The following is a 12,528-nucleotide window of genomic DNA, read 5'->3' on the forward strand; positions in this document are numbered from 1 at the left end:
TATATGTCTTCAAATCCAAAATCTCTGGCTGATGGATGACCTTTCATCCTCTGGGACTGTCATGGTCCCATTTCAATAATGTAGCTGTAAATGAGTCTTTATGTGTCCAGACGTGTTAGGGTGATGGAGTATATGAGAGAAGCAGTGAGCCCATAGTGTCAGCCTATTGCTGTGAAATGAGTTTCAGTGTTGAGTGGGATACCACAGTGGTGAATAAGCATTCAGGAAGTCTGTGAATGTTGGTGTGGGCAGAAGTTTGTTAAGCAGGAAAGCAAATCCAACTCCAGAATTAGTTGCTTTTCTAGCAAGGCCACTTTTCCCAGACTCCCTTGATGTTTCAGCTCATTATACATTCCTGCATCGTAGCCCATGGGAGCCATGAAGGGAGAGCTGCTCAGCCTGCAAGCATAGAGAAGGAGGCTTCCAGTTGTACTAGGCAAGCTGGGGCAGGATTTTGGCATTCAGTCCCATAATTCTGACTTTCAAGTGTTGAGTGGAGGAGGTGTTGGGGGTGGTCTGGAGAGAATTCACTTATTTCCCTGGACACATTGTTCTTGGCTTTGTTACATTCAAGCCTGATTTATACCAGGGACTCAAATTTGGTTTTAATTGCCAGACAACTATTCTGCAGAAGCTGTAGCTAGATCAACCTTACTGAACGGAATTTAAGATATTTCATCCGGAGTCTGCATTTCTGCCTCCATGCCCACTTTGCTTATGACATCTCTGGGCAACCTTGGTGCTCCTGGAGAAAGAAGGGGGCTGGCATGCAGAGGCTAGGTTAAACTTTTCCCTTGATTATTTAGTGCTTCCTCTATAGTGGAGTCTTTTGGGTGCATATTCCCAAAGAACCAAATCCCCTCATACTCTGATCCATTCTGTGCAATCCCCCATATACCTCTTCTCCCAAACCTCCTTATCACCAGCCCTGCATTCATGATCCTTCCAAGTCTCTGGCTTCTAAGCTAAGCCATCAGCTGCTGACCATTAATTGGTGACACATTCTCCTCAGGCTATTTCTCCTTTCAGGCAAAGTGGTCAACGGGATAAAATGCTTACATTTCTGTCTGCTCGAAAATTCCTTTTCTCAGCTGTTCTTCAGGGCCACCCTTGAGTTGGGCTAGAGTATCTAAGCAGTCCACTTGTGGCTGCTGCCATCATATTGTGGAGGTTGTCTGTTTCGTTACCCGGACTTAAAGAACATCCCCAGGTGAGGCATATAGGCTGAGGAAGATGGCAGTATGGTAGGAGTGGGCACACCGTGTCTTCAATTTCTGGTCAAACCCAGTCCTAAATAGAAAACTGTCATCTGATTATGAGAAACAATATAATTTGGTAATTAAATCTGTGGACTTTGGAGCTGTGGAGCCTTGATTCAAACCCAGCTCGCTCCTTATTAACTATATGACCATGGGGCAAATTGCTCATCTCCTCTCTGTTTCAGTGTTCTCGTCTAACGTAGGGATGGTAGCAATAACAACAGTACCATCTCCCAGAATTGGGGTGGGGATTAAAAGGAAAGCTAGCAGTAAAGTGCTTAGAGCGGAGCCTGGCACACGGTGCACACGCACTAAATGTTAGCTGACTTTATGGCTTAGGGGATCAGATGACCCCCCGTTGACGATGAGCACCAATTGCTTGGTTACCTAAGGTCTCATGATCAGGCTGCTGTATGAGCCGGCGCCAAGCAACAAGCTGAGATTGGTTCTTCTAAAGGAGAGTGGTTACATGCCACAGAGCTCACAGCTCAGCTGCAAAGCCCTGGGGGCCTGAGCTCTGATTCGCCTTTCTGGCCGTGCCAAAGCTCCATTCAGCAGCTCTCTGTGCCACAGGTGCTTCAAGCATTCTGGCTTCTCTGGGTCAGACGGCAGAGATTTCTGGACCATCTGAAAGCCTCCTCTCACTTCAGGCCACCCTCCAAGCTGGCAGCCTCTCAGATTACTAAAGAAATGAGCTGAAACAGCACATCTAAATCTGGCCTCCAAAATCCAAAGAGTAGTACGTGTAGCACATCATTATATGTTATTTCCAACTCCCAAGTGTAATAGATGTAAATAACCTCAGAAGCGTAGATGCTAACAAAGAAGGGGTCAATAGCCAGGAAGTAATGAATTTTTGAGTTTTATTCCATTTGGCTTTAATATAATTTATTTTAATTGTAAGTGTATTTAAGTTTTTTAAATTTATTTATTTTATTTTTGGCTGCGTCGGGTCTTAGTTGCAGCACGTGGGATCTTTGTTGCATCATGCGGAACTTTCATCTTGGCCCATGAACTCCCTAGTTACAGCATGTGAGCTTAGTCACTCCGCCCAATGTGGGAATCTTAGTTCCCTGAGCAGGGATGGAACCCAAGGCCCTTGCATTGCAAGGTGGATTCTTAACCACTGGACCACCACGGTAGTCCCCTTAAGTCTTAATAATGACTGTGTTTAACAACCAGCTCACTAAATTCTTGAAAATTTAATAATTGCTTTTGTGAGCTGGGATAAACTGTCTCCTACTGATGGTAGGATTCAAGTCAGTGGCCGGGGGTCAGGGGAGGGTGTTAGGGGTGAAGAATAAAAAGAATTGTCTACCCCAACCTCCTTCTGGGTTATTTCCACAAAAACCATTTTAGGAGTCTTCATGCAACGTGGGAAAAACCTCACCACAGAGGGGAGTAGGGAGAAATTTTCTGACAAGGAGGGTGCATTCGTTTGGGTCTTTATTGCTGTTCAGTCAGCAAATCTCGTCCGACTCTTTGCGACCCTGTGGACTGCAGCACGCCAGGCTTCCCTGTCCTTCACTATTTCCCAGGGTTTGCTCAAAGCCTTGTTCATTGGGGCTGCTGCTACTGCTGCTGCTGCTAAGTCGCTTCAGTCGTGTCCGACTCTGTGCGACCCCGTAGATGGCAGCCCACAAGGCTCCCCCGTCCCTGGGATTCTCCAGGCAAGAACACTGGAGTGGGTTGCCATTTCCTTCTCCAATGCAGGAAAGTGAAAAGTGGAAGTGAAGTCGCTCAGTCGTGTCCGACTCTTAGTGACCCCATGGACTGCAGCCCACCAGGCTCCTCCATCCATGGAATTTTCCAGGCAAGAGTACTGGAGTGGAGTGCCATTGCCTTCTCCGTCATTGCATCTACCAAGGAGCAAATGACAAAATGGCATTAGACGTTTGAGAGATTTACTGGGGTTGGGAGTAGGAGACACAGAGTCTTTAGATTCTGACGCATGTGTGATTCCCTGTGGAAGGAAAAAGAAGACTTGAGTAGGAGGAATTTTGACTCCAGCACAATTCAAGTACAAGTTTGGCCAGGCCAATGGGGAGACCTCAAGTCAAGGTTGACAAGAGGAGGCATCTCACATTTTGCTAAAATAGGCCTGCCTTGGTAGGTCTGCATGCTCAGTCATTGGCTGGGAGCAGCCCAAGAGAGCACGACCTTGGTGAGAGGGTGAAAGATCCTGAGGGGTAGCAGCTGGGTCCATCAGTCACTTGTACTCTCTGCAACAGGCGATCCAAGCAACATATTTTCATAGGGTTGGGAGGTGAGGGAACGTGAAGCCATCTGAACATTCCCATATGGTCACAGTTCAGCATTTAGGGTCTCACTATTTCCCATCAATACTCTGCCTTCACATAAGAGACTTTGCAAAGCTGTGAATTCAAATGGTATTTTAAAAAGTTTTTTTTAATTTGTTTTATGAAGATACAGTTTACATATAATAAAAGTTATTCATGTTAAGTGTATAATTCTTCTATATTTGACTATATGAAATCATGTGACCATCACCACCACCATCAAAATATAGAATATTTCTAACAACATTAAAGATTCCCTCTCACTCCTTTGCTCTCAGTCTCGTTTCCTTCAACCCTGATCTCTGTCTTTCTCTGGCTATTAGTAATTCTTTATTATAAAATAATTTCAGCATACCAGAATACATAAAGAAATGTAGCTCTTTCGCTCAGGCCCGTGGCACCGGCAGGACAGGCAAGTGTCGTGGTCTTTGTATTGCCAGGAAGCTCCGTAGCCCCCAACGAGACCAGAAGTAGCGTGATAAACAGTACAAGAAAGCCCATTTGGGCACAACCCTGAAGGCCCACGCTTTTGGTGGTGCCAAGGGAATTGTGCTGGAAAAAGTAGGGGTTGAAACCAAACAGCCAAATTTTGCCATCACAAGTGTGTCAGGGTTCAGCTAATCAAGAATGGCAAAAAAATCACTCCTTTTGAACCCAATGATGGTTGTTTGAATTTTATTGAGGAAAATGATGAAGTTCTGGTTGCTGGATTTGGTCACAAAGGTCATGCTGTTGGTGACATTCCTGGAGTCCACTTTCAGGTTGTCAAAGTAGCCAATGTCTCTCTTTTGGCTTTATACAAAGGCAAAGAAGAAAGACCAAGATCATGAATTTTGATGATGAAAGCACAATAGTAATCAAGTTTCATATACCAAAAAAAAAAAAAAAAAGAAATGTAAAAACTTGCTCATAAATCATTGCCTGGCTTCATCAGTCTTAGCAACAAATGGTATTTTAATTTAGCAAATTAAAGGATCATTTCTTTTCTTTCTCTCAGTTCATCAGCTCTAAGACATGAGATTTTTATAGAAAAATCCCAAGGACTCTCTGATTTGGTGGGATTGTGTCTGTTTCAAAAAAGGCCCACAAATTATTTGACACTCTCTCTTCAAAATGCATTGTCTAATTTCTTTCCCCTTGAGTGTGGGCTGTGTAGACTTGATTTTAAGGAATAGAATATGGGAGAAGTGATGAATTGTCGCTTCTGAGACTAAATCATAAAAGGCATTGTGGATTTCTCATTGTTCTCCCTTGAGTCATTTGCTCTAGGATAAACCAGCTACCATGTTGTGAGGAAAGGCCCACACGGCAAGGAAATGAAGCCTTTTGCAAATAGCCATCTTGGAAGAGATCCTCCAGCTCCATTAAGCCTTCAGATGCAACTGCAACCCCTTCTGACATCCTGCCTGCAACCATCTGAGAGATACTGAGCCAGAATCACCCAGTCAAGAGGTTTCTGAATTCCTAACCCATAAAAATGACTCTAATGCTTGTTGTTTTAAACCATTAAACTTAGGGATTATTTGTTGTGCAGCAACAGATAACTAATAGATTTTTGTCCCCAGAAGTAGGATGCTATAACAAGAATGTAAAATGTGGAAAGGAGAAGAATTGAGAAATAGGTTGAAGCTAGAAGAATTCTGAAGAAACGGTTAGCAGAAGCCCCACAGACTTTAAGGAGGCTGTGGGTGAAGACTAGCAGGAAAATGAGGCAAATACAATTGGAAATTGGGAGAACTGGTCTCCTTTTTCTGCAATGGTGGTTTAATCACCAAGTTGTGTCTGACTCGTTGTGACCCCATGGACTGTAGCCCACCAGGCTTCTCTGTCCAAGGAATTTCCTAGGCAAGAATACTGGAGTGGGTTGCCATTTCCTTCTCCAGGGGATCTTCCTGACCCAAGGATCAGACCCGTGTCTCCTGCTTGACAGGTGGATACTCTGCCACTGAGCCACCTGGGAAGCCCCTTGTGATATAATAGCAGGAGGTTTATCCACACTGTCACCTGAAGTAACATGGAAAGTAGAATAGCACCTGATGAATGGTGATGTCTAAGGAAATTTTTATACAGAGTGTTGAAGGTATGGCCTGGTCTCTTGCTGCTTATAGTAAAATGCAAATTAAGCCAAAAGGACAGTTAAAAGCAATCAGGACTTCGTGGTTTTGAAAACTCCTGGCCTTCTCACATGACAACTGATCTTTAAATTAAGAAATGATTTGTAGCAAAGATTAAATCCAAAAGGACACACAAAGGACACAGCCAGGAAAACATGGTCTAAAGATAAATCCAAGGATGTTATTGTCAAATCCCTTGTTAAGATCTCATAAAGATCAAAGATGATTCTTCAGAGGACATTTAGGCAGACAAAATTCTAATGAAATTTTTAGTGTGCCTCACAGTCTTAATCAAACAATGGAGCATCTAAGAAATTGGAGGGTGTTGTTCTTCAGCAGACTCTCAAGGTTGAGAAGGGCTTATTGTAAAGAGATTTGAGGATTTGGCTCTTGAATAATGATGTGGACTGAATAAGATTCATAGGAGATCTGCAAAGTTTTTTGAAGAACTGGATTGGAATAAACATTGCCAGCTTGGACTAAAAGTGGGTGTGTCTGAAAGGGGATGAGTGTATTTTGCAGGTGAGATCAACATAAATAATTTGTATCTGAAGGACAGGCTATACTGGTCTTAGACTATGTCCACAAGTTATTTGATTTTCTTTCCTGCAAAGGAAATTTGGAGGAGTTAAGCTCTCTTCTTGAAGGTGGGCTGTACTTGGCTGCTTACTTTTTTTTCTTTTTGACTGTGAGGTCTCAATAATTGCAGTATGTGGGCTCTCTAGTTGTGGTTTGCGGGCTTAATTGTCTCTCAGCCTGTGGGATCTTAGTTCCCCAACCAGGGATGGAACCCGTGTCCCCTGCATTGGAAGGAGGGTTCTTAACCACCAGAGAAGTCCCTACCTGCTTACTTCTAATGAATAAAATGTGTCAGAAGTGGCAAAGTGCAATTTCCAAGACGAGATTATAAAAGGCATTGTACTTCCTCCCTGCCTTCTCTTGTATCACATGCCATAAGACAGTTTTTCAACCTCAGCCCAACTGATGTTTGGGACATGGTTATTTTTTGTTTTGAGAGGCTGCTTGTGCATTATAGGATGTTTAGCACTATCTCTGATCTCTACTCACTCAAAATTCCCCTAAACTGAATTGTTTTGTCAAAGTTTATATACATATGTATACACACACACACACACAAATTTCCTTATTTATTCTGGCTTTTTTTTAAAGGCTTTGTATACCCAAAATGCCCTTCAGAAAGTTTGTATCTTTTCCTACTTTCACAAGTTGAATCTGTAGATTTTTTTTTTAAAAAAACATTTTTGCCAGTATTGGTTTTGTCTTTCAGAAATCTTTGCCAATATAATAGACAAAAATTGGTATCTTGTTTTAATTTTTTTTTATTATTGGTGACTTTGACCATTTAAGAAATGATTTTGGTCTGTTGTATTTCTTTGTGACTTAGCCCATTTTTTTCCTGGTGCATAAGCAAAAACATAGGACTTACTTTCTTTTTTTCAACTTTTTATTTTATTGGAGTATAGCCAATTAGCAATGTTGTAATGGTTTCAGGTATACAGCAGAGCAACTCCTCCATACATATCTAAGTATGTATGTCATAGTCTAAGACCAGCAACTCCCCAAACTCTCCTCCCACCTGGGCTGTCACATAACACTGAGCAGACTTCCTTGTGCTGTATGGTAGGAGAACCTGCTTCCTAGGGCGGTGGTTCTGCATATTTTGATGAGGAGGGCTGGAGAAGCCCCACTTCCCTCACTACCCATCCTAGGCAGGTGCCCAGTGTACACAATTCTTGCTTGAAAAATTTATTCCTTTAGTTTGTTCTCCCTCTAGATTTTAAAATATCAAGCAAATCCACTGTTGGGTATTGGTGATACATCAACTTTCTTTTTGACACATTTTATCAGATACCAATACGTGAACAGTGCCATGGTCGGGTGGGAGCAGGAGGCAGTTAAAGAAGAATACTGAAAAGAGGAAGAAGACAAGAAACCAGATAATGGTCACTTCAAACTTTGCCTTAATCGCCAGTGCTTTCTCCACTCACTCAAGTTTGAGAAATCCTCGTTCAGAGCTATGCTTCTCATTGGTCTGTGAAGGCCCTTCTCTGGTTATTTACTTATTTATTCCCCTTTATTCCAAAGCCCATTCCTATCCTTTCATCCAACAGAGATACTACCTTTAATCCATTTAAGAACTGACCTTAACAGATGAACAAGGTCCTACCCAGGAAACTACACTCAATATCCTATGATAAACCATAGTGGAAAAGAATATGTATAACTGAATGTTTTGCTGTACAATAGAAATTAACACAACATTGTAAATCAACTACACTTCAATAAAATTTTTAAAAAAGAATTGGCCTTAAACCTACACTTTTAAACCTAAAGAGTGTTATTACGAGAGCATATATATATTTTCAATGTACATAAATGTTATTGTACTAGAAATATTATTGCTTCCTACATTTTAGTCACTAATATGTATTTAAGATTTAATTACATTGCTGTATAGATCAAGTTCATTGTCCTAATGACTTCATAGCATTTTATCAGCATCCACTATGTTTTACTTACTATTTGCCCATGATGGGCAGCTACATGGCCTTGAACTTACCATTACCCCAAATAACACATGTGTCCCCTTACAGTCTTGTCCAGAGTTTCTCTGGGCCATACATGCTCAGGAGTGGGATTGCTGGGTGCTGGGGTATACATATACGTAATTTCACAAAATTCTTCCAGACTGTTCTCCAGATTATTTGTCCCTGTTTACTGTAGCCACTGGGCTTCCGTGGTGGCTCAGCTGGTAAAGAATCTGCCTGCAATTGGGAGACCTGGGTTTGATCCCTGGGTTGGGAAGATCCCCTGGAGAAGGGAAAGGCTACCCACTCCAGTATTCTGGCCTGGAGAATTCCATGGACTTTATAGTCCGTGGGGTCACAAAGAGTCAGACACAACTGAATGTCTTTCCCTTTCTTGTCACATCAGTGGCATCACATCTCTCTAATAGTTGCCTTTCAGGGGGATGTAAGATGGTGTAACATCATTGCTTTAATTTTCATTTATCTGACTACTAATAAACTTGAGCATTTTTGTGTCTTTTTGTTAGTCATTCATTTATTCAAACAAAAATTACCCTGAGTGCCTATTATGTTCCTGGCACCAGGTAAAAGCATCCCTTGTTGATTTTATACTGGATCTCATGTCTTTTTTTTTGGATCAGTTTGTATGAGTTCATCATATATACACATATTAATGCGTTGTCAGTTTTAACAACACAAAAATCTGCTCCCCACATGAATCTATCTGCTGTCTGCTGTCTGCTATCTCATTGACCAGATAGCCTTATTTTGATGAGGTCAAGAAATTTTTTGGCCTCTTCTATTAAGATTCTCTGGGCTTCCCAGGTGGCGCTAGTGGTAAAGAATCTGCCTGCCAATGTAGGAGACAGAAGAACCTCAAGTTTGATCCCTGGGTTGGGAAGATCCCCTGGAGGAGAGAGCATGGCTACCCATTCAAGTATTCTTGCCTGGAGAATCCATGGACAGCAGAGCCTGGAGGGCTACAGTCCGTAGCGTTGCAAAAAGTTGGATGCGACTGAAGTGACTTAGCACTCAGGCACACACATTATGATCTCCTGGAGAAGGAAATGGCAATCCACTCCAGTATTCTTGCCTGGAAAATCCCATGGACAGAGGAGCCTAGCAGGCTACAGTCCATGGGGTTGCAAAAAGTCAGATACACCTGAGCAAGCACGCACACACATTATGCAATATTACAGTGACAGTCTCTTGGATTTTGTTCTATTAGTAGTAGTTTAAGCATTTATATTTAGGACTTCATTCCATCTGGAGTCCACCATTTTACGTGGTACAAAGTAGTAATCTAACTTTATTTTTCTCTATGTAGTGAACTTGTTCTCCTGACACAGGTTTTCCTTTGCTCTCAGGGTTTCATCATTCAACCTAAGAGATCTCAGCCTTGAGTCTATTCTGGGAACCAAGATGAGTCAGAGGTTTGCAAACAGTTGCATTTGGAAAATGTCCCTGTGAAATCTGAAACTGGGCAACTCCAATGTTGACTGCTTTGCAGAAAGGTTTGACTTGTGGTTAATGTTATGTGGAGTAGCTGGAGCCAGAGGCTTGACAGCAATGGACAGGTGCTGGTGGTGAGATGTTTCTCCTACAAGGTGAGGGCTTGTGGAGAGGACTTAAAAACTAAGAGCAAGGCTAAATTTACCATAAATGTTGGAATACTACCAGGGGGGTTGTCTAGTATCACACATCCAAATTTGCACACTCGCAGCAAAATGTAAGCTTTGAAATTTGGACATGATTTAAAAGTATTAGGGGGCAACGCAGCTAGAGTTTCAAGCATGAGTCCTGGGAGGTCAAGAACACTGGGTTCAAATCCTGGCTTGGTCACTTAGCAGCTGTTTGACCTTGGGCAGATTATTCCTCTCAGGGATTTAACATGAGATCATCCTTATAAAGCATTTAGCTCAGGGCCAATATGTACTAGGCATTCAATGAACAAAGACAATAGAAATGCTTATTACATAACAGACTCTGCATTCTGGGGAATACGAAGAATAAACAAACTCTGACCCCCAAGGGGTGTACGATCTAACACAGGGATGAGATAAACTACACAAATAATTATACCATAAGAGAAAAGCTCAGTTTGCTCTAAGAGTATTACAATATGTATTCAGAGTTCAAAGAAAAGAATGGCATATAAATCTGGGGGCTGGGTCTGGGGCTAGGATTAGGGGCTGGGGAAAAGTTTCATGGAAGGACTTGGCTTTGGGGAAATGTCTAGACCAATGAGCAAAGGCTCCTGCAAGAGAGTGCCCATGGGGCTAGAGTATAGATTAATGGTAAAAGGAAGGCCTGTTGGGTTGTGTCATGGAGACCTTGAAGGCTGAAATGGGGTTGGATTTAACCTGATAGACAGAGAAGATGCTCTGCTCTGAGCTGTGCATTGAGGATTAAACAGGAGTGGCTGCTGAGTGGATTGCAACCAGAGGGGAGGGAGGTGCGGGAGGATGGTATGGTCTGGACAGGTTAGGTGGGGTCTGAATGGGGGCATGGGCACTGGGAGTGACAGGTAGGGAGCAACGCAACAGGCCTGTGATGGAAGAATCCACAGGACTCCCAAGGCAACCTCTTCCCCAAAGCCACTTCCTTCCTACCAGCTCTCCTTCCCTTAAAACTATGCCTGGATTTCCTTTCTCTCATTTAGCTGATAGGTAACCTCACTTATGGCCCCCTTTGTATCTCAATATGTTTCTTTCATTCCTTCTTTTCTTTTTTCCTGCCTGTTTCCTCCCCTCCTTTCCTCCGAGGCCGCCCCTTTTACTGGTGTTCTCGACCCTGCCTTTCATCCTCATGGAATCTCCACCAAGGACTTCCTGTCCTTCCTCCTCATGTCTTCCTGCAGGTCTCCCCTGGCTCGCTCCTGCTTACAAATGTGCCAGGTGTCTCTCAGGCTAGAAGAGCTTCCCTTGGATCTGGTTCTCTTCTCAAGTGATACTTCAATTTCTCTCCTACCCTAAGCCTCCAGGTTTTTCCAGAGAGGGTTCCCTCCAAGTCAGCCTTCATCACCTTCACCCCTCAGTCTTCCAAAGCAAGCCCCCACCTCCACAAACACTGCAGAGCCACCAAGGACGTCTTTGAGGCCGAATCCAATTGTTTTTTTTTCTCAGCCTTCTATCCACGAGGCTCTGCTGAGTGATAACCCCGTTTTCCCCACGCCACCTTCCCCCACTGTTCTCTGTACCTGACTTTGCAAACAAAGCTCCTGAATCTCTCTTTTCCTAGCTTTTCCTTCCCACCCTCTTTCATCCCTGCCCTGCAACAAGGCCCTGGGAATGAACAATCTTTTCCTGTACAAGTTAAAGGAGAAAAATGTATATAAACATGTATATGTTATCCACCCTCTGGAGTCAGGCCCCAGCTAGGATCCTCCTGCTCTGTGTGCTATGGGCGCACAGAATAAGATTGAAAGCTTGGTAGAAGCAAAGGGAAATTGTATTCTTTGATCAGAGCATGGGGAGGTAAGGGCTCCTGCTCCAGAGCACAGCTCTCCCTGTGGGCAAGGCAGTTTTATAGGGTCCTGACACCGGGGAGTGGAGGGGAGGGGGAGGGGTAGAGTTCTCATTAGGCAGGCTCAGCCGTGCTGTTTCAGACTGCAGTGCTCACTTGGTGTCTCTGCACAAGCCCTGCCACCACCACGCACAGCGGTCCTGGGCTGGTGCACTCTCACTGCATGTGTCAGATGCAAGCTCTTTGCCTGTGGCCCTCTGAAGGCAAGGGAAGCTAGACTAAGCTAGCTAAAGTTAAAGAAGAGGTTAGACCGTATCACCTAGGTTCCATCTTGTTTTTCTTGGGGATTCCAGCGGGGTTTTGCTGGTGACAAGTATATTTATTTTATATAAACTTAAATATATATATTTATATATATAAAGGATTCCCTGTTGGCTCAGACAGTAAAGAGTTTGCCTGCAAAGCGGGAGACCCGAGTTCGATTCCTGGGTCAGGAAGATCGCCTGGAGAAGGAAATGGCTACCCACTCCAGTATTCTTGAATGGAAAACCCCAAGGATGGAGGAGCCTGGTGGGGCTACAGTCCATAGCGTCACAAAGAGCCAGACACAACTGAGGTTGTTTATAAATATATATATAAACTTAAATATATAATATATAAATAACTTTAAAATATCCATCTATGTCTATTTATACTCCATTTAATAGAATAATAATCAGTGAGAAAATGGGCACTTCATTATGGCCCCTAAAACATATCATCAAGACATAATTGCAAATAAGTAGCAATATGGAGGCACCCTTTCAATCTTTCTTGCAATTATGCCAAGGGCTGAAGTTAG

The 12,528-nt window shown here is 43.1% G+C and overlaps 1 protein-coding gene and 1 pseudogene across 1 annotated transcript in view; both read left to right on the forward strand.

Annotated features, from left to right (window-relative positions):
* FAM47E (family with sequence similarity 47 member E) overlaps positions 1-8,710 on the forward strand; it is a 43,890-nt gene extending 35,180 nt beyond the window's left edge. The window contains exon 8 of the mRNA XM_070791623.1: positions 7,543-8,710. Coding sequence (XP_070647724.1) covers positions 7,543-7,593 — 51 coding nt within the window. The 3' untranslated portion in view covers positions 7,594-8,710. The remainder of the gene's footprint in view (positions 1-7,542) is intronic.
* LOC109560178 (small ribosomal subunit protein uS12-like) lies at positions 3,905-7,533 on the forward strand (annotated as a pseudogene).
* Positions 8,711-12,528: the final 3,818 nt, after the last annotated feature.

This window comes from Bos indicus, chromosome 6, assembly GCF_029378745.1.
Source record: "Bos indicus isolate NIAB-ARS_2022 breed Sahiwal x Tharparkar chromosome 6, NIAB-ARS_B.indTharparkar_mat_pri_1.0, whole genome shotgun sequence".
Taxonomy (NCBI): Eukaryota; Metazoa; Chordata; class Mammalia; order Artiodactyla; family Bovidae; genus Bos; species Bos indicus.